Source organism: Canis aureus, chromosome 34, assembly GCF_053574225.1.
Source record: "Canis aureus isolate CA01 chromosome 34, VMU_Caureus_v.1.0, whole genome shotgun sequence".
Taxonomy (NCBI): Eukaryota; Metazoa; Chordata; class Mammalia; order Carnivora; family Canidae; genus Canis; species Canis aureus.
The window spans coordinates 11896585-11924537 of NC_135644.1; the positions used below are offsets into that span (position 1 = coordinate 11896585).

General features: G+C 36.5%; 1 protein-coding gene and 1 long non-coding RNA gene across 9 annotated transcripts in view; one reads left to right on the forward strand and one right to left on the reverse strand.

Moving 5' to 3' along the window:
- The window catches only part of CHN1 (chimerin 1), a 206949-nt gene that overhangs the window by 23367 nt on the left and 155629 nt on the right, over positions 1-27953 (forward strand). The window contains exon 1 of one of the 8 annotated variants that reach the window (XM_077883239.1): positions 25693-25764. The exons of the other annotated variants lie outside the window; for them this stretch is intronic. Within the exon in view, the coding sequence (XP_077739365.1) occupies positions 25701-25764 (64 nt within the window). The 5' untranslated portion in view covers positions 25693-25700. Of the gene's footprint in view, positions 1-25692; positions 25765-27953 lie in introns of those variants that run through there. 8 annotated transcript variants of the gene reach the window in all.
- Positions 1113-27809, reverse strand: LOC144304711 (uncharacterized). The gene is made up of 2 exons (XR_013371694.1): positions 27672-27809; positions 1113-1355 (listed from the first exon to the last, which is right to left on the reverse strand). It is a non-coding gene; the product is annotated as an uncharacterized LOC144304711 (long non-coding RNA).

Here is a 27953-nt window from a genome sequence, read left to right on the forward strand (position 1 = left end):
CCCATTCAAAATGAATCCCTTGTCTTCTGAATTCTTTATCATTTTATCTGCACATCTCCTGTGGCGTTTGCCAGTGTGTTCCTTTCACAGTAGTTATGTATCCTTCTGTCTTTCTAGGCTGATGATTTCTGTCAGGTAAGACTCATTCATTCTTACTTTGTCCTCAGTGCTTAGCATAGTGCTTCACATGTAGTAAGTGCTCAACAAATATTTAAGTGAATAAATATTTCTTAAACCATGGTACTTAACTTCTTTATTTTTAATTTTTTTAGAAGATTTTATTTTTAAGTAATCTCTATACCCAGTGTGGAGCTTCAAGTCATAACCTGGATATCAAGAGTCACTTGTTTTATCAATGGAGCCAGCCAGGTGCCCTGGTACTTCCGTAGTTTAACAATTTTCAGGGTAGAGACCTAGAGCACTCATTATTCTTTCCTATAGCTTTACAATATGTTAATCAAGTTAGCAATAGCAAACATATCTCAAAATCTGTCTTAGATTGTTTTTGTTGTCTATCTTCAGTCTTTAAAGGAGGCGGCATATATATATTAAATGCAAAATAAGTTAAAAAATATATATTCCTGCAGTATTGTTGCATGTTAAGGGCAGGACATATTTACTTAGGGATTGGTTGATTTTGTCAACGTAACTTTTTTGAAAAGTTTTTGGTGAAATTCTCGTTGGATTTTCTTTAAAGATTTTATTTACTCAGGAGAGACATACAGAGAGGCAGAGACACAGGCAGAGGGAAAAGCAGGCTCCCTGTGGGGAGCCTGATGCAGGACTTGATCCTGGGACCCTGGGATCACAACCTGAGCTGAAGGCAGATGCTCAACCCCTGAGCCACCCAAGTACCCCTCTGGCTGGGTTTATACTGCTTTATATTCTTTAAAGAAAAAGTCTCTTTATCCTTCTTCCAACTTTCAAAGCAGAGTTGAGAAAGAACACTAAACAGGATCTGCAAACACAGGACTTGTTCATCCAGGTTCATCAATTGGTCCTTTTAATGTTGCTAGGTGTCCCGTATTCAACTGGAAACCAAAACCTTCTGGACAGACCAAACTAAATGTAAGAGGAATGTTGGGTACTTCTGGTTTGATATCTCTTCTCCATTTTTGTTTTTGTTTTTGTTTTTTTTTTTAATTTTTTCAGGATACTAGCAAGAAGATGGTGAGGGCATGCTGTTCTTTGTTTGAGCCTCCCTTGTAGACGGTGGTGGGTTAGCCAGGTTCATAGGACGTTTGCATATTATCCTCCATTTAAAAAATGGCTCGTTCAATGTCTTTAAATTTACTGAGTAGAAGGCACAAAGCAGTGGACCAGAAAGCTTACACTATTGTTGTTTTTCAGATGTGCTGAAACCAAAAAGAAAGAGGAAGTCAGTAGTCTATGGGACATTTCACATATTTCTAACAATAGTTTATTTAATTGTGAAAAAAAATATTGGTGAAATTGACTTTGCGACTCTTATAAGTTGCTTTTGGTGATGCAGCCTGTTTGAGTCTTTGGATGGCACTTGCTAGTATTCTTAGGCTTGGATGTTGTAAGGATGCTCATTATATATGTGTGCAAAATAAGTTAAATATGGGAGCCACAAAAATGTTTTCTTTTTAATCCATCACAATATTTAGAAGTTGACTGGACACTTTCAGTTATTTTTTTTTAAGATTTTATTTATCTATGAGAGACACAGAGAGAGAGAGAGAGAGGCAGAGACACAGGCAGAGGGAGAAGCAGTCTCCCTGCGGGGAGCCCGATGTGGGACTCGATCCTGGAACTTTGGGATCACGCCTTCGGCCAAAGGCAGACGCTCAACCACTGAGCCACCCAGGCACCCCTCAGTTATCTTTTTGAATGAGAAATGATCCTCAACTTTTGTCTGTTCACTCTTTTAGTCGAAATTTTCAGGATAATTTGAAGGTTTTCTAGGTAGTTTGGTGGAGACAGGTGATTTGGAGACCCTACTCTTCCGCCATCTTGCTCCTCCCCTCTTTTAGTCGAAATTAAAAGGATTAGTTATTTCAAAAGAACAAGAAAAAGGAACATTAATGATACAGTAATAAAAAGAAGGAAGGAAACAGACATGGCTATAGACTTGCAGAATACTTAAAGGCCTGTCATCCTCAATTTTTCAGACAGATGGCTCTGCAGTTCTCTGGAGGCACCCAGGCCTCTTTCTTGTGCCGCCCCCTTCCCTGCTGTTCTTGGTCTCTCCAGACAGGGGAGCTCTTGCTCTCTCTCTTTTAGATGTTTTCTGGGAGTCCCTCATCCCAGTGTCCCACCCTGGTCGGGAGGGAGGGAGCACTGACTGCCCACGGGTCTTAGGACTTACTCCTTTGGGGCAAGACCTCATTCAGCTGACGGTGCCTTCTGATTTCACTCTTCTAATCAATTTTTTTTCCTTTCATCTGTTTCAAGTATCATAATTGACCTTAGGAAAACAAAGGCATTTGAAAATTGAAAAACAATTTTTGGAAATAATTTTCACTTAATCAAAAATTGAAGGTCTCCATAGAAAACATCCAGTATTTTCGGCTTATAATGAGCTATTTTCTGTTACCAGGAAAGAAGGAAAATTAGTATGTGTTAATTATATTAATATTAGTTTGCAAAAGAACTGTTCTGAGGTAGTTTTTTCACTAGTAAAATTACATTTAAAGTGAATGTGCAGTTTTAATGTGTTGCTTACTATGTATTTTCAGCTGCTATAATTAGATGGCAAGGTATAAATTTGTTAAAGTTGACATTTATTTTAAAATTTAAACAGAAAGCTTATGGAAGTATAATTAAGCTTCATTTAAGTAACAATACCTAGGTTAAGAGACTAAGAATTTATCGTAGGTGAATTTCATCTAAATTTTTTATTGAGACTCTGCAACAATGTGTAGTAATAAACACCATCAAGTAGTGCTTTTTAAAAGCTTTATGATTTTAAGGCAGACTTAGAAGTGGTAATATAAACTGAAGTGAATGAAGTCTACCACTTTAAACTGTCATGTTCTGTATTTCAAACCTATTTCTGTAGGTTACATCTATTTCCAACTTTTCCTAATTACAAAAAAATCTCAAATTTTTCCTAATTACCAAAAATACAAAACAAAACAAAACAAAACAAACCCCCAAAAAACCAAAACCCACCAAACTTGGGTGAACTCTGGTATATTTAACAGTGTATTTATTATTGTTTTGTATACTTTCTCTTTTCTAAAGAACTCAAGAGGGGAAGTTTAATAAGCTTCACATTTTATTTCCCAGTGAGTTATAAAAAGATTCACAGTCCTTGAGAAAGCCTCTATAGAAGTATAATGTATCATATTGTCATAAGGCAGATAAATATATTATGGTAGTTATGTTGTAAATAATCACTTATAAAACTCAAATAAGAAAAAGAAATCATTAGCAATACTAGCAAAATGGTATGCTCTGGGAGAATTTTATTAAAACAGTTGTGGGAAGCTATAGAAATTAAAAATGTTGTCAAATCTTAAATCAACCTAGACTTCACCGAAGTCATGTTCGCCCCCAGTCTCCCCCAAGTATTTATTTAGTCTTTTCCCCCCTCCCATAAAGAAAATGTTGAACCATAACACAGATCTCCCTAGTTCTTCCCACCAGTGGTAGGCTTGGGTTTTCTTCACAAAGCAGAAAGCTCTCTCAAAGTTTTGTATCTCAGAACAGCATTAAAAAAAAGATGAATATTCTGCAAACCTCCAGGTGTGGCTGCATTGTCAACCAATATAGCAGGACTGGAATTAAGTACCTTTCAAATAGAAAATTGGGGAAGGGTCCTTAAGCAGATGGTGTTGTTCCCTAGCATGACCTTGGATGTCATTATGCCCTCACTACCCCTCCATCCCCCCCCAAAAAAAGATTACCAGGAAAAAGAATTAAGGAGGAAAATTAAGGAAGTTAGAAAAAATTGTAAACTGAGGCCCACAACTCAGTGGGCAGATAGGTAGCAGACAATAGGAGATGTTGAGGAATTTCCAATTTTAATGTTGGGATTTAATTTGGGCCTTTAAAAAAAAAACACTCTGGGGGGCAAAGAAAACACATCTTTGGTCTAGTGGCAAGGCAACTCCAGGCCACTTGTTCATGTGGAATATTAATATTATTTCTTTAATATATGAAATAGTACTATTTCTATTTATTTATTTATTTATTTATTTATTTTTAGAATAGTACTATTTCTAAAGTCTAAAGAGAATCATGTAAACATGATTTTGGGGGCATTTTCTTTCCTTTTAGTCTTTCCTTTCTTTTCGTTTTTTTCATATACTATGAACCTTAACTTATAACTTGCTTTGTATACTTTTACTTATAAGGCACACGGACATGCATGGCTCACATACACAAACACACACACAAGGAGTTTCTTAGTTCCACTGAACTGTAAAATTTCTTTTAAGATTTTATGTATTTATTTGAGAAAGAGATTGAGAGAATGAGTGGGGGGAAGGGCAGAGAGAGAAACAGACTCCCTGACTCAATCCAGGGACCCTGGGATCATGACCTGAGCCAAAGGCAGGAGCTTAACCAATTGAGCCACCCAGGTGCCCTGAATTTTAGAATTCTTGCTAACTTTCTGGTTTAGCTTTTATAAACAACAAAAGGCCTCTATTTTGCGAGCCACTGTTCTATGACTTTGCTACCCCCAAAATCAGAAAACTCATTCTAACTTCTCCATTGCCTAGATGCTTGTTTAATTCCTTTGGTATATATATTATCAAGCTTCCTTATTGTAAAATATCTCTCTCCAGCCTTAATTCCTGAGGATGTTATAAAGATAAAATGTGACAGGCTATAAATATATCAAGTGCTTTAGAAGAAAGATCTTACCCCATGTCCACAAATGTACTTTATTACAGTTATTGGCATTTGGACCCTGGAAAAGTAACCATTAGTGAATACTTTGATTTAAATTAAAAACATAAAAAAAATAAAAACATTTTGGATCTCAAAAATACTGTATTGAGTAAGTATAATAATTTGCTTCTGGAACTGAACTGATAGAGTAAAAATATTTCCTAGGAACCCCACAAGATGGCGCTTGCCACCCTGTTTCCTCTTTTTCCTTACTCTAAGGAAATTCAGCAACAATGTAAGAAGGAACATCTAAATATTTATTTTAAATGTTAAGAGTTTAGGTTTTCAGAAAGCTTGACTCTTTAAAATTGATGAGCTTCAGTTTAATATTTTGAAAAGTGTTCATTTTTATTACAGGAGTTAAGACTATTGAAGATTTTAAGGTTATTTTGGAAACACTGGGATCTGTGTAATACAAAAAGGCTGCCTTCATTCCATTTGCCTTTAAACACTTATTTTTAAAGAATATATATGATTTATGAGATGTAGTTTATATGTGTAGCCTCTAAACATTTAAAATACTGCCATTTGTAAGGATCTGGTGATTAGTAATTGTTCTAAAATAATTGTTCTGTTTGTTTAAAATCAGGAAGGTATACTTGGAATATAGCTTAGTATTTCTAAGTAAGAATGAGATTTAATAAATGGAACGGTAATGAAGGGCAGCAGGAATTCACCCAATCATTATATGGATCCTTTTTACCCCTGTATATTTAGTATGTAATTAACACTATTTTATTTTACATGGTTACTGTTTACATTATCATTATTAGGGAAGGGAATTATATTGAAATTACGTTGAGGTTGCTAAGGGAAGTTTTATTTAAGATTTTTATTTATTTATTCATGAGAGTCACAGAGAGACAGACATAGGCAGAGGGAGAAGCAGGCTCCCTGTGGGGAGCCCGATGTGGGACTGGATCCCAGGACGATGGGATCACAACATGAGCCAAAGGCAGACGTTCAACCACTGAGTCACCCAGGTGTCCCAAGTTTTATTTATTTATTCTTGCTGAGGGAAGTTTTATATTTTTTTATTGTTTTCTGAAATCCCGATCATAATTTCAATGAAAACTATATCATAAAAGACTAAGACAGGAAAGTGTATCCACTAAAATTTAGAGCTAATTAAGTTTAGGTCTGTAGGTTTAGGTCTGATTTTTTTTTTCAGCCTCATCATAAAAGTGGCCAAGCATTAGAGTCAAAGGTATATTATGGAATAAGAACAGTAAAAGGAACCTTCTGTTGAAAATGAAGTCAGACTTTTTGAAAAATTAAATTGAAGCTTATAACCAAATATTTTAGATGGTTGTGAAAGTAGTCATTTCTTTCACCATTCTTACAAAGGTCTGGGAAGAAGGAATCTATTATATATGAAGAAAGAATCACTCGTTTTCTTTTTTTAAACAATTATTGTATGTGCTGGCTGCTAAGCATACATAATATGTTCTGTGGGTAGGCTGCACGTTGAGGCTGTTCCTTTGTTAGCTTGCCCTTTTCTGTATCAAGGGTGTAGTGTTCAGTTTCATGTTGCCTTCATTCCCATCATACTGTTTGGTACAGGATCTATCTTAAATGGGCTTATGATACACAGTCTCTTTAAAAGTCAATCATTTTCATTGAATGTATGCGAACATTGAATTTAAACTTAGTTTCTGAGCTAAGGAACTTTGTGAGAAACCTCGGTCAGAGAAATGTAATAGAGGAGCAGATGTAGCGGATGCACACATAGCACACAGTGCTGATTCATCCCCTGGCATCTTTGAATACTGAGATCTGAAGATTTTATTTTTAAAGTGCTATGATTTTCCATTGATAAAATGAAGATTGCACTTTCAAATGTGCCCATTACCAGGGTTAAAAAAAAACAAAATTTAACTGAGTACATATGAAGATCGAATTGTTTTTTTTCAAAGATTCATGAATCAATATCCCATCTAGCAAATACAAAGGAGCTACAAAGGGCTGCAGGAGAGGAAAGATTTTTAAAGGCAGAAAGAGTAGGACCAGGAGGGACCTGGGGGGGGGGGGGGTGGGCGGGAAGGATTATTTCAGGCAAGGTTATCTCTCTTTGGGAGCCATAGGAGTTATCAGATGGATTACCTCACTAGTGCTGACCAGGAGATTCCAGACTGATAACCCATCAAGATTTCATTCTTGGGGAAGGTTGAAACTCCAATTAGGAGTCTCAGTTTGGTGACGGTACTTAGTGCAAGTGACTTCATTTGGGGCCTGTAGGGTTTTTTTTAAGCACCAGGTTTTTTTCTATTATTAAATTTTTAAAAATCTGAAGATGAAAAAAAAAAGCAGTAGATTTCTTTCCTTCCGTCTTTAGATTTATAGTACACATTTGAGAACAAAGGAAAATAGCTTAAACTAGAATGTGTTCTTTATGGGTCTTCTCCATCATATTTTTAGACATTGTAGATATGTAATTGTCAAGGGAAGGATTCACCTTGTCGGTTGGTCAACTGATTGACTTGTTTTTTTTCTGAATGCATGAGTTCTGAAGTCTGATTCTAGACTTAGATATATTTATTTCTTCTATTCTCTATTCTCTAACTGTGGAATGCTCAATTTATATGTGGAACGTCCTTGAGATTTTTTGGCCTATAACAAACACTATTTGAGATAATTATTGCACCCTCCTCATACATGGTCAGTAGGACTACTGTTATTATACTAAGAACAGTGGAATTGTAAGGAGCCGTATTTATTTGTTCCTCAAGGAATTTTTTTTCATTTTTATTTTTAATTTTTTTTGCTGAAATTCTATTTTATTATTATTATTTTTTAATAATAAATTTATTTTTCTTGGTGTTCAATTTACCAACATACAGAATAACACCCAGTGCTCATCCCGTCAAGTGCCCCCCTCAGTGCCCGTCACCCATTCACCCCCACCCCCCGCCCTCCTCCCCTTCCATCTCCCCTAGTTCGTTTCCCAGTTAGGAGTCTTTATGTTCTGTCTCTCTTTCTGATATTTCCCACACATTTCTTCTCCCTTCCCTTATATTCCCTTTCACTATTATTTATATTCCCCAAATGAATGAGAACATACAGTGTTTGTCCTTCTCCGATTGACTTACTTCATTCAGCATAATACCCTCCAGTTCCATCCAGGTTGAAGCAAATGGTGAGTATTTGTCGTTTCTAATGGCTGAGGAATATTCCATTGTATACATAGACCACATCTTCTTTATCCATTCATCTTTCGATGAACACCGAGGCTCCTTCCACAGTTTGGCTATTGTGGACATTGCTGCTAGAAACATCGGGGTGCAGGTGTCCCGGCGTTTCATTGCATCTGAATCTTTGGGGTAAATCCCCAATAGTGCAATTGCTGGGTCGTAGGGCAGGTCTATTTTTAACTCTTTGAGGAACCTTCACACAGTTTTCCAGAGTGGCTGCACCAGTTCACATTCCCACCAACAGTGTAAGAGGGTTCCCTTTTCTCCGCATCCTCTCCAACATTTGTGGTTTCCTGCCTTGTTAATTTGCCCCATTCTCACTGGTGTGAGGTGGTATCTCATTGTGGTTTTGATTTGTATTTCCCTGATGGCAAGTGATGCAGAGCATTTTCTCATGTGCATGTTGGCCATGTCTATGTATTCGTCTGTGAGATTTCTCTTCATGTCTTTTGCCCATTTCATGATTGGATTGTTTGTTTCTTTGGTGTTGAGTTTAAGAGGTTCTTTATAGATCTTGGAAACTAGCCCTTTATCTGATGTGTCATTTGCAAATATCTTCTTCCATTCTGTAGGTTGTCTTTTAGTTTTGTTGACTGTATCCTTTGCTGTGCAAAAGCTTCTTATCTTGATGAAGTCCCAATAGTTCATTTTTGCTTTTGTTTCTTTTGCCTTTGTGGATGTATCTTGCAAGAAGTTACTGTGGCTGAGTTCAAAAAGGGTATTGCCTTTGTTCTCTTCTAGGATTTTGATGGAGTCTTGTCTCACATTTAGATCTTTCATCCATTTTGAGTTTATCTTTGTGTATGGTGAAAGAGAGTGGTCTAGTTTCATTCTTCTGCATGTGGATGTCCAATTTTCCCAGCACCATTTATTGAAGAGACTTTCTTCAGTGGAGAGTCTTTCCTCCTTTATCGAATATTAGTTGACCATAAAGTTCAGGGTCCACTTCTGGGTTCTCTATTCTGTTCCATTGATCTATGTGTCTGTTTTTGTGCCAGTACCACACTGTCTTGATGACCACAGCTTTGTAGTACAACCTGAAATCTGGCATTGTGATGCCCCCAGATATGGTTTTCTCCTTTAAAATTCCCCTGGCTATTCGGGTCTTTTCTGATTCCACACAAATCTTAAAATAATTTGCTCTAACTCCCTGAAGAAAGTCCATGGTATTTTGATAGGGACTGCATTAAACGTGTAAATTGCCCTGGGTAACATTGACATTTTCACAGTATTAATTCTGCCAATCCATGAGCATGGAATATTTTTCCATCTCTTTGTGTCTTCCTCAATTTCTTTCAGAAGTGTTCTATAGTTTTTAGGGTATAGATCCTTTACCTCTTTGGTTAGGTTTATTCCTAGGTATCTTATGCTTTTGGGTGCAATTGTAAATGGGATTGACTCCTTAATTTCTCTTTCTTCAGTCTCATTGTTAGTGTATAGAAATGCCATTGATTTCTGGGCATTGATTTTGTATCCTGCCACGCTACCAAATTGTTGTATGAGTTCTAGCAATCTTGGAGTGGAGACTTTTGGGTTTTCTATGTAGAGTATCATGTCATTGGCGAAGAGGGTTTTTTTCATTTTTAAAGTGTGACATACAGAACGGGAAAAATAGAAGATACACAGGCATGTTTAAGTAAAATACACAAATAAGTAAACAAATAAGTGAAATACAGGAGTCCTAAGCTTGGTAATTTACCACAAAATGAAGACACCTGTGTGACTAGTACTCTTATCAAGGAATGAACATTACTGAGCATCCTAGATAGACCCCTTTGGAGGGCCTCGGTCTGTCTCATCTGGCCTCAGAGTTTATCACTATCCTTCCATTACTAGTAGGGGCTAGCTTTACCCATTTTTTTTTAACTTTTTTTTTTTTGGTATGTAAGAGAACGTTATAAGAGAACATTGTATTTTTATTTTATTTTTTTAAAGATTTTATTTATTCATGATATATATAGAGAGAGGCAGAGACACAGGCAGAGGGAGAAGCAGGCTCCATGCCGGGAGCCTGACACAGGACTCGATCCCAGGACTCCAGGATCACACCCTGGGCTAAAGGCAGGCGCTGAACCACTGAGCCACCCAGGGATCCCCTGTATTTTTAAAATACATTCTTAAATGATAAGAACAGAATTTCATGGTATAAAACTATTTTGAACTCCTGAAAGATACTAGTACCAAAGCTATGTGCTAAATTTTTTTCTGATCATTTGTACTTCCAAATGCACAGTAAGCTTAATTATGGATCCTCTTTAAAAATATCATGCCCCCATTTGAGAACAGTCTTTTTTTTAATTAAAATCATAATAAATACTGTAAAATTTAGATAAAGTATATCCCTGGTTTTCTAATGGTGATTAGGATGTTATGTTTTTCCTCAACCACAACTAATGAATCAGTCATGATTTGTACTCATCATCTCACAGGCATAAGATGTACTAAAAATGATTTTAAAAAATTTAAGATTTATTTATTCATGAGAGATAACAGAGAGAGAAGCAGAGACACAGGCAGAGGGAGAAGCAGGCCCCATGCTATGTGCTGTTGCCTACAGGAAAAGTCTACAACAAACAACATAACCTTACACATGTTTTCACACTTGTCACCAGTGGCAGAGGAGGATAAATGCGTTGGGGTTAGAGTTTGCTGGGGGACATTTCTGTGTCATAAACTGATACAACTAAAAGCATGATATTTCTTTGAACTAAATGTTATCTTAAAAATTAGGGAATTTTGATATTCTCCATAATTTGTCCATTTTTCATATAATGTTTTTCCATATTAGAAAAGAAGCATCTACCAGTGCTTTCTTTAGTTAACGGAGAAAATGCTGATGAATTGGGGTAACTGGGTGATGGGCACTGAGGAGGGTGCTTGATGGGATGAGCACTGGGTGTTATACTGTGTGTTGGCAAATTGAATTTAAATGAAATATTTAAAAAAATGAATTGTCACTTTTGGAAAACTGCATTGAATTGAAGAGCGTTTAGATTCATATACGCATGTTCAAATGGGATGAATTTTTGTATTGCTTTGTGAGATGTGTTCGGGCAGGAAGGATGCTGAGGAGCTCAGATGTTGTTTTTGTGCTTCCCTTCAGTTTCAATAGGTGTCATCTGAGAAGCTAAACTGCTTTTTGTATGGAAAACTGCAAGTCACTTATTCATAGGTTAACATCTTTTATTTTCTCAAAAATATTTGTTCAAGGAATACTTTCAGTGATGGAAGACAGTGGCTCTGTGAAAGATACAGTGGCTTCTGGGGTGCTCAGTGCCCTTGCTGCTGACAATCGTCCACAATGTTACCTGTCTTCTTTTTAGCCCAGTTTCTGGATATGTGCCCATGAATTTTTTAGTTGCTCTCAAAACTCTTGCTCTATCATCAAGCACTTTGCAAAATGACATGTCTACATAGATGTTATTATTATAAGTAAATGAACAAAGACCAACTTATTAAAATTCTCCAACTTGAAATTAAAGAGCCAGATTCTTCCTCAGCCAGCTGTGTAAGGAGGTATTTGAGCACATGAAAGCATGTCATTTGCTGATGGAAGCTTTCTTGAATTTGGTTCCCTCCTTTTGCCGCATGTGGATTCAACTATAGTCAAAACACAAAATTTGACCAAATTTTACATTCAAGGTGATTCTTAAACTGACCTTTAGGGAAGTTTTAAACAGTTTTAAAATTGGTAAAATTAGCTTGTGGTCGAGCTTCTTACTTTATTGTTACTTGCTAAAATGTATTTATTGTTTAGTTGCAAAATATCTTTGGAATTTTGCCTTCCAAATTTATATGATTACAAACCACGACATGAGTGATAGCTGCATTGCGGCTATTTCTTATCCAGATCTTCCTTGCCTTATGATGAGATGATGTTCCCAATAAACCCATCACAAGTTGGGCAGCCTGGGTGGCTCAGTGGTTTAGTGCCGCCTTCAGCCCAGGGCCTGATCCTGGAGACCTGGGATCAAGTCCCATGTCGGGCTCCCACCGTGGAGCCTGCTTCTCCCTCTGCCTGTGTCTCTGCCTCTCTCTCTCTCTCTGTGCGTGTGTGTGTCTCTCATAAATAAGTAAATAAAATCTTAAAAATAAATAAATAAACCCATCACAAGTTGAAAATATCAGAGGTTGAAAATTCACTGAGTATACCTAACATACTTAATGTCATAGCTTTGCCTCGCCTACCTTTAATGTGCTCCGAACACTTACGTTTGCTTGCAGTTGGATAGAATCCTCTAACACAAAGCCTATTTTATAATATTGACTATCTCATGTACTTTATTGAATACTGTACCGTAAGTGAGAAACAGAATGGCTGTAAGCATATTGGTTCTTTGCCCGGCCTGATTGTTTGCTGACCGGGTGCTGTGGCTGCCACTGTGCAGCATCACAAGAGAGGGTCCTACACACCTGGCTGGCCCGGGAAAAGATCCAAATTCAAATCTGAAAGTTTGATTTTACTGAATGCAGATTGCTTTCTGCCACTGTGAAGTTGAAAAATCATTAAGGTGAACCATCTTACGTTGAAGAGTATCTGTATATTAAAAATATGAAGGTTTAGGTTCATTTGTTCACGACGATTTGACCATTTTAAAAATCATTTTTTAGGGACGCCTGGGTAGCTCAGCAGTTGAGTGTCTGCCTTTGGCTCAGGGCGTGATCCTGGGATCCTGGGATCGAGTCCCACATTGGGCTCCCCTCAGGGAGCCTGCTTCTCCCTCTGCCTGTGTCTCTGCTTCTCTCTCTGTTATCTCTCATGAATAAATAAATCTTAAATTTTTTAAAATCATTTTTTAGTACATCTTATGCCTGTGAGATGATGAGTACAAATCATGACTGATTCATTAGTTGTGGTTGAGGAAAAACATAACATCCTAATCACCATCAGAAAACCAGGGATATACTTTATCTAAATTTTTTTTCTGATCATTTGTACTTCCAAATGCACAGTAAGCTTAATTATGGATCCTCTTTAAAAAAATCATGCCCCCATTTGAGAACAGTCTTTTTTTTAATTAAAATCATAATAAATACTGTAAAATTTCACCTGCAGAAATAGGACTTCAAGTACTTTTATGTTCTGGGAACTCAGAATGTCAGAGAAGTGGGGCTAAATGCAGTGTTTATAAACCTGATCAGTTGTAGTTGTAGCAGCAGGAAATTGGACTGATGTGTGGGAGTTTGGGAGGGTTTTCATTTGTTTGTTTCAAGTAAATAAGCAAACAACATGAACATGGATACTTAGGGTGAAAACTTTATTTTTCTTCTAAATCTTGCTGTTGGGTGCTCCTGCTCTCTTGGTGGACTGAAGATAGCAGAGGTGGTGTTGGTCAGTGTTACCAGCCTGTCTTGTTTTCAGAGCACTAGCTTTTATTGTTCACTTACACGGGAAAGCAAGAATAATACCACCATAACATAAAAGTACGAGTGGTCCCAGTTATGTTTTTATACAGAAGCATTTCTATCCTTAGGGCTTTTGTAACCTCCCTTTTCTCCAGGGAAGAGCTGGAATCCTCTGGGAATACAAACATTCCAAAATTAGAAATCTTGGCATAAAATTGCTCTAAAAAGAGGTGCCTTGCTAAACCTGTATAGCCTAACTATTGCTGTGTACCCTGTGGGATACAGGTGACCAGAACCTGTCAGCGGGCGGGTTTCCTGGGCTGACTGTAGAGAAAAAAGAGTGGAGAGGCCTGTGATTTTAGCTTGAGTGACATTATTAGGTTGTTCCTGCCTTCTATGAAAATAATATACTTAGCATATTATCCAGAATACCTCCCATTTAATCAAATGAAATAATTATTCTATTTATCAAGAACAAGTTATTATGGTTGATAATACCTCTCATTATTTTGTTTCCAGAGCTCGTCCTCTTTCATTGTAATCCCATCGAATCCTAAAATACACTGCACATTCATGAAATTTAGTAAATGGCAAAGTCGGATTGAAATTGGCTCACCTGGTATCCTTTAGCAACTCTGTGGTAACATATCTCAAACTACATTGTGATTATTTAATGTCTTTTTTCAGGCCTTAGCTATGGAATTCTCAAGTATAGGATTGTGTTCTATTCACATTCATTTCTAATTTAGCCCTAGCTCTCATCTGTAGTTGGTACTTGATACATGTTTGATGAGTAGATGAATGGGATTTTATCTGTTTGAAAGTGATAAAGATTTTCTTCTCTGAGTCACTAAAAGTTTGGCTATCATTTTGATTTCTAGACTATTTTAAAGCCATTTTATATTATATTTTATGAATTTATTAGTGTAGTCACTATGGAAGGGTAAGAGATAGTATGCTGAGAACAATTTAAAATTATTGTATATCATTAGTTACATTTCACACTAGCTAGAATTTATTAAGATGTATTTGAAATCTAGAATCTTTATTGCATTTTAATAAATGCCATTGTAAGAAAAAGAACTAGAAGTAATGATAAACTAGAACTGATGAGAGATGGATTTGAAGCCTAGAATTAATATTTATCAAATGGCCACATCTCCTAATGTGATGCAGTGGTGAGTATAAATCATCTCTGCAGTAGTAGGCTTGCAGAAATGCTTTCCCTGAATACTGGCTGGCTTTGTGGATATTTGGACATGGCTCCTCCACACTCAGAAGAACCTTGCCTTTGGTTTAATGCTCTGCTGTTGCCATCTTGAAATTCTTCATTTTTGAACAAGGGACTTGAAAATTAGATAACAGGTTCTGATCTGAATCATGGTGAAATAATCACAGAAATATAGGATGAGGACATTCTACAAGTTTAGCTTGTGTCACAGTTTAGCTTGTGTCAATGGCAAATGGGTTAACAATCAGTGAATTTAGATGAAAGATGCAGTAAAGAATGTACTATTCTTTCAATTTCTTATAGATTTGGATATTTTCAAAATAAAAAAAATGGTATTGATTTTTTTTTACAAATGTCATTGTCATGAAAGATTTTTTAAAAAGGTAGAGGAGCAAGAAGTGTTCTTGCCTAAAGATAAGGCAACCAAATGTGATGTGTGAACCTTAATTGGATCCTGTATCAAAAAACAAAAAAGGACATTTTTCATGTAATTGGGTATATTTGATGGTATGTTTAAATTTTGATTACCATCAGGGTCCCTTTTATTCAATATTAATTTTGGGGTTTCTTTTTTGAGAAGATCTATTTGTTAGGGGTTTTCTAAAGAATGAAGGAAATTTTACCTTTTTAAAAAATAAAACAATATCTTGCAATTACCATATTGCAAGAAGAAACCATATGGGTTTTTTTTTTTTAAGATTTTATTTATTTATTCATGAGACAGAGAGAGAGAGAGAGAGAGAGAGAGAGAGAGGCAGAGACACAGGCAGAGACACAGGCAGAGGGAGAAGCAGGCTCCATGCAGGGAGCCCGACGTGGGACTCAATCCCGGATCTCCAGGATCAGGCCCTGGGCTGAAGGCGGCGCTAAACCACTGAGCCATTCAGGCTTCTACCATATAAATCTCAGATACATTAAGGGGTTTTTATGATTTTTTTTTTTTTTTTGTATCTGAAAACATTTTGCCACTTTATCATTCTAGGAATTATTTCATCATTACTTTTCCGTTATTCCCAATTATGCTAAAAAAAACCTCTAATAAGAAAACAGAAGAACACTGTAGTTGTGGTATACATGCTCACTACTTTGTTTTTGTCCAGTTTCCTTACTTTGCTACCCAAAGTATTGTGTTGTCTTTTAAGAAGGTACAAAAGAAGGTATGGAGACGCTATCTTTGTAGTTGTGTTGTTTTAAAATTTCATTGAATACACTTCATTGAACACACATCGTTGAACATAATTAGAAATGTAGACTTTTCTATTTCCTGCACATAATGGCAGAGCAAAACATTGTGACAGAGGAAGACATTTTGTAATAGATAGAAAGAAGATGAGCTCTGCTACAGCTCATCTACAGCTCATCTACAGTATTCCAGACTGTAATGGTGATGGTTAAATTTATCATACAGAAGAAATCTCAGACTGTGAATTATCAAGTGATGATATCCAAGATCCGGGGTCAGCAAGTCAGCTTACTACCTGTTTTCTTTCTTTCTTTCTTTTTCTTTTTGATTTTATTTATTTATTCACAAGAGACGCAGAGAGAGAGAGAGAGAGAGGCAGAGACACAGGCAGAGGGAAGCAGGCTTCATGCAGGGAGCCCGACGTGGGACTTGATCCTGGGTCTCCAAGATCACACTCTGGCTGAAGGTGGTGCTAAACCGCTGAGCCACCGGGCTGCCCCTTACTACCTGTTTTCATAAGTAAAGTTTTATTGTGAAAGCCATGCCCATTTGTTCATATATTGTCTAGGGCTACTTTCCCACTCTGCAGGCAGAGTTACATAGCTGAGAGAGGTGGTTTGGCCAGCAAAGTTGAAAATATCTGGCTCCTTATAGAAAAAAATTACCAACTAAAGTGTTAGGTGCATTTTCTCGAACTCAAGAATTGATGATGAACAGTATGTATCTAAAGAAAAAGGAAATAACGTATTCATATCCAGTTAGTCATTCAATAGGAAGAATTTCATTGCTTCATATTTTGTAGCAAGAATCTGGCCTATCCCATTCTGCTAATAGGACAATGGACATTATTTTTTCATTTACCCTGAGGCTTATGCACAAAAATATACCTGATACAGTTTTTATGTGGACATATGCCTGTGGTAGGTGTGTGTACAGAAGTGACAGGAAGGAAATAGATGATGTAGGAATGATCAGTTTATTGGACTGGTCACTTTAATTAGTTTTTATGAATCTAAAAAGTTTTGCAGTTATGGAGCAAAGAAGATTACTCTCTTCTCTTCAGCAAAATTATGAGCCAGCTGATTTTTCAAAAGTGCTATGTTTTGAAGATGTAGGTGCAAGAGGAAAAACCAGAAATAGTTATAAACTAGAACATTAAGATGTTTTTAAAATATGAAATACTGCATTTTGACAATTCAAGTACCAGAAAAAGAACCAGTACAATGATAAGACAAATTCTTTTAGAGATATACTTGAGACCTGGACTCTGTATTTATTAACATGGATATGTACGTTCATGTATGACTGCCAGTGAGCAATTGGTTGTATTCAAAGAGTGATGTCTGCTTAAGGTATATTCAAAACAGAAAAATGCAGAATAAAATTTGGGTTTGCATGTTAAATTTTCATTAAATTTCTAATATGTTGTTTTTCACTATCATTTCAGTCTTGAATTGGTAAATTATTCATAAAATGACCTAAATATACAAAAATTAAAAAGTTTCATGGACCCAGATAGTAAATTGGGTCCTGGTTTTTGGTTGATTTGGTTGGTTGTTGTGATGGTTGTTTTTCCTAGCTTACAAAGGGTTACTTTCTTAGGTATGATAACAGCATTATTTGTGTGTAGGAGGATGTTTTTATTTTTAGGATATACATGCTGAACTATTTATGAGTGAAATTTTATCTGAAATTGTTTTAGGGATATATAGGGAGAAGAGTATAGAAGTAACAAATGGGCAAATGGGTTAACAATCAGTGAATTAGATGAAAGATGCAGTAAAGAATGTACTATTCTTTCAATTTTTTATAGATTTGGATATTTTCAAAATAAAAAAAAATGAGAAAGGGTGTCTTAGTGGTTTAGCGCCTGCCTTTGGCCCAGGGCGTGATCCTGGAGACCCAGGATCAAGTCCCACATCGGGCTCCCTGCATGGAGCCTGCTTCTCCCTCTGCCTGTGTCTCTGCCTCTCTCTCTGTGTGTATGTCTCTCATGAATAAATAAATAAAATCTTAAAAAAAAAAAAATTCACGGAAATGAAAATTGGGTTCTCCAATAGATGAAAAAAGAACTCTTTCCCCTGCTTCCCTACCCTTTTCTTTTAGAGGAAAGACTTGTATTTGTATTATAAATATATATATATACCTATTTATTTATTTGTTTAACTTGCTCTGATCGCATCAGCATTTTACTGCTGAGTAGTAGAGGAATAAAATGGTAAGGTTAATAATATGCATTTGTTTGCCACCAGGGGTTTTCTTAGAAATTCTTGTGCTTTCAAAAAATATTGCATTTACCAGTAAAATGCAGAAATTTTCTTCCTTATCTATGAGGCAAGTTTGTTACAATAGTTAATGCGCAGTGGACAGTTTAGCTTGTGTCAATATGTTACCTGTCATTTTTATCATTTTTTTATGGCTTGTTTACATAGAAAATATAGAGAATTTTCTTTAAAATTATAAGCACATGTTTTATATCAAGAACTCAGATTTTCTGAAATTTTTTTTATCTATAAAACATGCATGAAAGAATCCAGTCTCACATATGTGTATGTATTAATGATATGAATGAAATTATATTACTTTGCCTTTATTTTTGAGCATTTCATTATTGTTGGGAAAATATTTACTATCAGCAAATAGTAATATTTGACTATTTGACTTGCTTGACTTTCAAAAGTATACCAAATATTTGAAAATTTATGAGAAAACAATTTGATCTGTCATTTGTGAGCTGTAAAAAAAAAAAAACATTTACTTTTGTTATGATATATCACAAGAATTTTAAGTCTTATTAGAGATAAATAATTCTCCCATACAGACTGATAAAGGCACATGAAAGTGTTTTTCCATTGCTGTCATTTCTCTGTGCTTGATGTTGGTTTGAATCAGATAAGTCTTTTTTCATTTTCCAGTGACAATGACCTTTTGTTTTCCAATCCGTAGTATTCAGGATCCTTGAGGGCATTCTAACAATGTCAGTGCAGTAAAGCATGCAGACGGTATTTCAAACAAAATGCTTGTTCACAGCTGTATGACATAAATCATTCAGTCTGCTTTTTCAGTCACAAATAATATTGCTTATTAGAAAGCTGCATCAAGTCTGGAGTTAAAAGAAGACTCTGTTTAGATATTTTAAAATAAACTGATTATCTGGCTTCCATTTTGGTAAAACTATTGGACTGTCACATTTCATGTGTGAAGTGTGGTGAGCCTTGGCTCAGTATTCTTTCTGAATCCTGAAGGAGAATTGAGGAGAAAAAAGACATGATATTTTTTTTTTACTTAAGGACATTTAAAGGATGGTACCTTGAGAAATTTCTAGGTTTTGTGTTTACATGATAGGAGTCCTCACTTCCCATCGGAGCTGGTAGGAATTCACTGAGTTCTAGCTGTGTCTGTGTGCTGCTTTAACTCAAACATTTCTCCATACAGCTTTGATCAATACCTGATTTTCCACTGTGCCCCATGCTTGATTTTATGTACTTGGATATTATCGTCATTGTGTATACATATAGTGGCATATATTTTCTATATTGTCAAATATATGATTGTCATGTGCATGGGGATTGATATCAGATAAATGTTGGCTGGAATGGAATTAGACAACTTTGACTCCAAATCAGATAGTCACTTTTTGTTAAACTGTTAGCCACTTATGCTGTAGAAGATGCTCTACTGCTTCAGAAATGCTCATTGCAGAGTGACGGAAAGGAGTGTTATGTAGTGACTTCGATTATGGCATCTTATGTGTTCTGAAGATTATCTATGAAAATCTTACTGTGACATCCACATTTCTTTTCCTAGAAATTTCCTTAATGTCAGATACTTCAGGAATCAGGTTAAAAGTTTATTGCTAATAATGACAGCTAGTATTCATTTGCCGGGGGTGAGACTCACAATTAGTAAGTACTAGTAGAAGAGGCAGGTTTCCAAGCACCCAGAGCCCACACTTGTAACCAACCAGTACTGCCAAAGCTAGTAGCACAATGAGGCAGGTCCTCATTGTCCCATCAGAAACTTAGGTGCCTGGCAGACAATGTATCATTCCTCTTCTTCCTGAGTACCCAAGGGTGAAACATCCAGCCATCCTTGTTCTTTTGAGTGTTTGAGAGACTCATAAAGAAATATCCAGCAACTTTTTTTCTAGTCATTAATTTTCCAGACGCTGGTGGGTATATTGTCAGCTTCTGTTCTTGGTTTCTGCTCTTCCTAAGAAAATTGTATTTTGGGATTTGGCTTTGAGCAGCATCAGTTGGTCCATTGCTGTCATGCAGCAAGTCCGCCGTGCTCTGTGGAATCTAAAATACTAATAACTGTGTTTCATATATATATTTTCTGTTTCATGATCCAGTAAAATGTTGAATCACTACAGTTCTATATACCATATGTTGAAGCATAGGCTGTGGTGGAAGGAGGCGTGATCATTGGACAGCATCCCACTCAACTTTGGAAAATACCACTGAGCATAATCACTGTTATTCAGTATTCTCTTTCTGACCTTAGACTTTTAGTCCCATGTAGAAGAATTTGTGATTGAGGAACTGAAGGATTCTAGTTTTAGGATAATCCTAGATCACTAGTGAAGCTATGAAAGCCCACTTAATTTTCTTTTTATAGTCAACTGAAATAAAATGAAGATAGAAGACTAGAGAAAGAGAATATCAGTTATTTTTATATTCTTACATCCTAGGAACTTTTCAGGATCTCCTCAAATTTTGAGAATATGCTTGTAAATTTATTTTTTCCCATGTTCATATTGTAAACATATTTTCAAACCTTCTCTCTGATAGCGCTGTCTAGTTTAATTCTTCATGGTCTCAGCACTGAACACATTAATACATAGGCGAACACTCTAACCTGACTTTATGACCTCCCTCCCAATAGAGCGAGGAGAACAGTTCTAAGATTTCACTGTTTTCTTTGTCCTAACCTCTGCTGTTGTCTGAATGTTGCATTGCTGAACCATGACTACTGCTCAAGCACCACCCACTTCATCTTCTGTTTTCCTGCCTAGTCTTAGATCACTCATTTTTTAAATCATCCCTAGCAAAAGTGATTAATGCAGAAGTAGAAATTTTAAGATGGTAGAAAGTATATCTGCATGTTCTTGCAGGAATTTTTAGCTTAGGAAAATTCAAAGCTGGGAAAGAATTACTGTTCTTGACCTTACAGGACTCCTTCGTAAAATACAGATATTAAATGCCCTTTTTGTCAGTAATCCAATCAAGATGACAGAACTTTAAGAAATCACCATTCTGTAGGACTCAGAGGGAGGCGCTTCTTGGAGTTGATAGATTTAACTTAAAAAAAAATTATTTTTCAGTAATCAACACCTAATATGGGGCTTGATCCTGGAACCCTGAGATCAAGAGTCCCATGCTCTACCAACTGAGCCAGCCAATTTAGCTCACTTTGATAGGTAGCAGCAACCAAAGTTGATAAATGGAAACTCTATTTGGATGTGACAACCAAAGAACATCCTTAACATTTAACTGAAAGTTGTACTCAAGGGATCCCTGGGTGGCTCAGTGGTTTAGCGCCTGCCTTTGGCCCAGGGCGTCATCCTGGAGTCCTGGGATCAAGTCCCACATCAGGCTCCCTGCATGGAGCCTGCTTCTCCCTCTGGGTCTCTGCTTCTCTCTCTCTCTCTCTCTGTATCTCTCATGAATAAATAAATAAAATCTTAAAAAAAAAAAAGAAAGTTGTATTCAAGCTTGAGCTACAGGGAAACCAATAGCAGTAAGAGGACTTTAATAGTGTCAGGAATGAATCTGACCGTAAGGGATTTATTAGCCTTAGAAGCTGGTCTTGAAGCTAAATATACATCTCAGGGTTTTATTGTTCAACAACTTGTGATAGCTGTTGTACCCTTGTAGGCTACCCTTGAAATATTTCCTGAAACATTTGCCTTCTGCCTCTGAGAAGTTGTCCTAGCTTTTTTCCTCACACAAACCTCCTTAGATTGTCTCCCTTCAATCCCCAATGCATTTATCCCCCCTCCCTTTTTTTTTGCTCCTTCTTAGTGCCTTCATATTTTTAAGTGCAGTCACTTGGCTTTGCATTGTTGGTCTTGTTTCTAACCTAGCATACCTTTATAATAGTATCAGTAGTGGCTAGGAGCATACGATCTGGAGTCAAAGTCTCAGCTCAAGTGCAGATTCTACTGCTTGCGACTTTAAGCAAATGCCTTCATCTCTCTTAAGTACTGGTTTTCTTACCTATAAAACGGTGATAGTAACAGCACTTTATAAAGTTGTTTTTGAGGCATAAATGAAATAAGTATCAAAACATTTAACAAGAACCGAGCACATTGTAAAGTGTTCATGCAACAGAATTTATGCTATCTACTAGTTATTGTCTTAGGCCAGTAGTTCTCAAACTTTTTAATCTCAGAACCTGTTGATACTCTTGTTTTTTTTTTTTTTTGTTTTTATTTTTTTTTTATTTTTTTTTTATTGGTGTTCAATTTACTAACATACAGAATAACCCCCAGTGCCCGTCACCCATTCACTCCCACCCCCCCTGTTGATACTCTTAAACATTATGTAGGAACCTAAGGACAAACCCACATTTGTTTATGTGGGTTATATGTATTACTGTTTACTGTATTTGAAAATAAAATGGAGAAGTTAAAAAAATTATCAATTGATATAAAAATAATAATAAACTTATTACATGTTAGCATAAATAACATTTTATGAAAATAATTATTTTTAAAGTAGAAGAGTGGCATTCTTTTACATTTTTTCAAAGTCTTGGTGTTTGGCTAAAAAGAAGAAAACTTGTATCTGCAATCATTTGTTGTAATGTGTTTATTTTTTTTTAATTTTTTATTTTTGTAATGTGTTGTTTTGATTAGAGTCTATGAAGAAAGTCTGACCTTATACAAGGATGTAGTTGGAAAAGAGGGAAGTATTTTAGTAATCTTTTGAAATAGTTGTGATTATTCTTTGATACTACACTAAAACTTCACAAGTGGTGTTTTCTTCAAGGTCAGTTGCAATGTAGACTCTGATACCATATCACTGAAAATTTCATGCTGTTATATTGGGATCCCTGGGTGGCTCAGCAGTTTAGCGCCTGCCTTTGGCCCAGGGCATGATCCTGGAGTCCCGGGATCGAGTCCCGCGTCAGGCTTCCGGCATGGAGCCTGCTTCTCCCTCCTCCTGTGTCTCTGCGCCTCTCTCTTTCTCTCTATGTCTATCATAAATAAATAAATCTTTTTAAAAAAAGAAAATTTCATGCTGTTATATTAAAACCCATTGGTCTATCTTGTACTTTGGATCTTTAACCTATTCATGATAATGCCTTTGTCATTTATTAAATATTAGCTCAATGAGCTATGCAGATCTTACAGATGTTAGCACATTTCACTATACAACATATTAAAAAATCACATTCTTTAATATCACTATCCATTTTATCAGAAAAGTCTTTAAATACTAACAAAGTGTCAAGCTTATGGTAGTGATACAATTTTCTCCAATTTTTTTTTTTTAAGATTTTATTTATTTATTCATGAGAGACACAGAGAGACAGGCAGAGACACAGGCCAAGGGAGAAGCAAGCTCCATGCAGGATGCCCAACACGGGACTCAATCCCAAGACTTTTGGATCACGCCCTGGGCTGAAGGCAGCGCCAAACCACTGGGCCACCGGGGCTGCCCAGTTTTCTCCAAAAAAATTTTTTTTGGTGTGTTTATTTATTCATGAAAGACACACACACACACACAGAGGCAGAGACACAGGCAGAGGGAGAAGCAAGCTCCATGCAGGATGCCTGACGCGGGACTCAATCCCAGGACTTCGGGATCATGCCCTGGGCCAAAGGCATCTGCTCAACCGCTGAGCCATCCAGGCTTCCCATTTTCTCCAACATTTAATGTTCACTTGAAAGCTTGGATTTTATGGCTGGTAATAAATATTGTCAGTTATTGTCCTTGAAGTGACAAGGTAACTTTGTTTATTTTCAGGAAAATATCTACCAGATATCCAGGTCTGAATAGACATAGTACGTCAGTCATTCTTTCCAGTGAAATTGTGTTTATGAAAATTGCAGCTAGTCCAGTTCACAACTTGAATGATCTCACATATTTTCCCCATCATACTGTAGATATGCCTTATACACGCTTCCTGTTTTATCACACAGAATATTAAAAAGGCACATACTCAAGGGTCAAGATATAGTACAATTAATGCATTTTAAACTGCTTTATCAAGGACATTTTTAAATGAAACTAAATTTGTTTTTAAGCCATGAGTATGTGTGGCAGTGAAGAATACAGTGACAGCTATTGTAGTTTGACATCATACTGTAGATATGCCTTATACACGCTTCCTGTTTTATCACACAGAATATTAAAAAGGCATATACTCAAGGGTCAAGATATAGTACAATTAATGCATTTTAAACTGCTTTATCAAGGACATTTTTAAATGAAACTAAATTTGTTTTTAAGCCTTGAGTATGTGTGGCAGTGAAGAATACAGTGACAGCTATTGTAGTTTGGTGCTCCTGCATTGTTTTGTGCCAAAGCTCAGCAGTTTTACCCTCCACAGCTTTTGCACTGATAGTGAGAAAAGCAAATAGCTTCTTAGTATAATTATGAAAATAGTTTTGATCTTGTGTATCCCCCTGAAAGAGTCTGACTGATCCACAGGAGTCCACAGACCACACTGAGAATCGCTGTTCCAGGCAATGTGAAAAATAGACAAGAATCTTTGCCCTCATGAAGCTTACATACTAATGGGAAGAGACGAACAAAAGCCAACATAATTTGGTAAAATGTTCATATTTTGGATAGTGATAGGTACTAAAGAGAAAAAGTATGACAACTAATGAAAACAGAAGAATATGAATTGCCAGGGTATTTTGAACATTTTAGATAGTGAAGAGAAGGCCTCATTTAGAAGATGACTTTTGAGTAAAGAACTGAAATAGGTGAGGGAGCAAGTCAGGCGAACATTCCAGTCCGAGGGAGCAGTTAGCTGGAAGTGTTTCTTGAATGTTTAATAAATGGCAAGGAAACCAGAGACTGGAGAGGAGGAGTGGAGTGTGCAGTGAGGGGAGAGAAGTAGGACCTTGCAAGGTAAGGACAGGTCTTCTAGTATCTTGGGGGTCAGTGCTTCTGAATCACGGGCGTGCACATCAGCTAGGGGGCTTTTGACAATGCAGTATCTGATTTATAGAAGGGAATTGGGTCTTGTGGTTCTGCATTTGTAACAAATTACCAGCTGATGTCAATGTTGTGTTTCACTTTGAGTAGCAGTCTTGTAGGCAGCAGTAAAGAGTTTGGCTTTTAGTCTGAGTGACACAGGAAGCCATTGGGGAGAATCTAGCAGAACAGTGTCATGTTCTGACGTGTGATTTAACATGGTCAGTTATAAATATTAATAAAGGTAGTGCATCTCTAAGCCCTTATCCAAAACCTCTGGTAACAGATATGCAGTAGAATTCAGAATTTTTCAGATTTTAGGAAGGTAATAGATTTTGTGTATATATATTTTCTAACCCCCCAGCATTGTCTGAGATTAGCACTCTGTAATCACCCATTGATATTTCTGCAATGAAACAAATGAACAGTCACACTCAATGGAGTAAGTAAGGACTGCAAATATTCTTATATCCATTCAGGTGAGGTTTTTGCCATTGAATGCGTTATAAAGAATTATGAAAATGCTTTTAGGTTCAGGTCAGACAAGTGTGTGTTGGCCAAATGAGTTATAAAAATACTTTTACTTTTCAAAGCATATGGATTTTAGAATTGAGAAAAGGTGGGCCTTTGTTATTATACTTTCAGGTAGTGCTCTTCATATCTTCACACTGCAGGAACTTTTAAGACAAATAAGTCTATTACATGTTCATTTTAGGCCTTGTTGGATGCAGCTGTTGACAAGAGAGAGGTTTCATACCCTGGGTCCTGCTCTCAAAGGAGGAAAAATAGGTACCTATAAATTCAGAGCACAAAGTCTCATTTCCAAAAAGTGTTTTTGCTTCTTGGCAGCTTCTACTGTCATGTGTGCAGTCAAAGCACATTTAATTAAAACATGCTGAGCATTTTATTATACCTTGGGACAGTTAGCGTGTGCTTAGAATGATCCAACTCTGCTCATTTGTGGTTAACACAATATTGCTTCCATATCTGATTCTGCTTCCTTTCCTACAGCTTTGAGCTGCCTTATTCCACATTTGGCTCCACATCTTGAAATCTAAAGCAAATTTCTCTGTGTTCTTCACAATCCACTGTTCATTTGGGTTTTTTGTTTTGTTTTAAATGACTGGTTTTCTAAGAGAAGTCCAGTTTAAAAGAAGTACATTAAGAAATTATCAGTGATGAGATATGTTGTGATCTTTTCCCATCTCAGTTATCTGTCATGTTAAAGTATTAATAATGGAAGCATTATCTCTCTTTTCCCTATAGGGTTTCATTTAAGGGTTAGTATATCCTCTGTTCTGAGTACCTGTCCTCTTGAAGCTTGAAAACATTGACATAAGGCAAGACTTGAAAGGTTTCTGTTTCAGTGCTTGCTGGCAAAATGACATGTTGACTCTCATCATTGGGAAATCCTAACTCTTACGTGAATCTGTGTCCAAAAATGCACATTCTAATAAACACATTCTAGTGCAACTCCTAAGCCAGAGAATATGGCAATAGATTCCTTTTGCTGCAAATCTGTGTTGGTGTATGGGAAATATGTGAGTTAGGAATAATTTTCTCAAAGGATGCATAATAGCAAAGGGAAAAACATCGTTTGCAACTTTTCCTGTAAGGAAAGAACAAGGAGGATATACAGTGGACTCTTAGACATTGAGGAGATTGGGGGTGCCCACCTCCCCCACCTCCACACAGTTGGAAATCCGAGTGTAACTTTTGACTCCCCCAAAACTTAACTATAAAGCTTTACTAATAACATAGTTGATTAACAAATATTTTGTATATTATATATATTATATATTGTATTTTTACAAGAAAGTAAGCTAAAGAAGATAAATTGTTAGTGAGAAAATCATAAGGAGGAGAAAATACATTTACAGTAATATACTGTATTGATCCCCTAAAAATCCACATGTGGTTGGACGTGTGCAGTTCAAACCCATGTTGTTCAAGGGTCAACTGTATACTGTTTCGACTGAAGGAAATGAGGGCATTTGAGACAAGAGTTATGGTTCATAGATGACTGTCTAGGAAGCTCCCCACTAAAAGTATAGTTTCAGTTGGTTATTTTCCAGAACTTCTATTTATAAAAAGCAAAAATTCTGCCAAGAGTTTTCATGTGATTACATTTTTAATATCTGTAACTTCAAGTGCTCTGGATGGTTAAGTCTCCATTGTTGAATTTGGAAAAGTGTTAATCAGGTATATTCTTTCTATATGTGTGGTTCAATGTTTATACCACATGGTATATTCTTTTAAGGATGAATTACAAGGACTTCATAAAGAGTTAACTCATTGCAGTCTGATTTTAGAAGTGAGAGCTATAGAGAGACAAGTAGAAGGATATACTTTTTTGGTATTGTTGAATATTGTGTATTCTTGTTTTTGTGGTAGAGAGCTTTAGGAAATGTGTCCTGTTATTAAAGGTGAATTTATTTTGTTTACCTAACAAAATCCAAATGAGAGCCATTTGAAAATGTTGAGATGTTATTGGGAGGCTTGGCAGGAGTTAAATCTTCTCTTGAAGTTCTCTGTCAGAAAGCATGTGGTTAAGTGGGCCTGTCTGAGGACTTACTGTGCCAACATGCTAGGATAAACAGTATTAGAAATTATCAGATTCTTTAAAGAGAAAACCTCAGAGAGATATAACTTGCTGTTTAGAACAAAAAAATAGGTTGGAAAAAGATGGTCCTTACCTTTGAATTGAGTTGAGTGACCCAGTTCCTGTGTATAGCTTTTTGTTTCCCAGTGTAGAGTGAAAAGTTTGAGTAAGCAGAAAGACTTTGTGCAGTCTGTTTGTTAGGTCTGCCAAATTGGTTAGAGGAAACATCGCTTAGGTCTTTAATAAGAGGCCAAACTTGAGTTATAAAAAGGAGGGGTTTCCAAGTTTGGTTCACATTTCATTCAGGAACCTTGGTTGGGCCAAGCTCTGGGTCCATGGTGAAGAGATGAACACTGCATTTACAAAATGTTTGTTT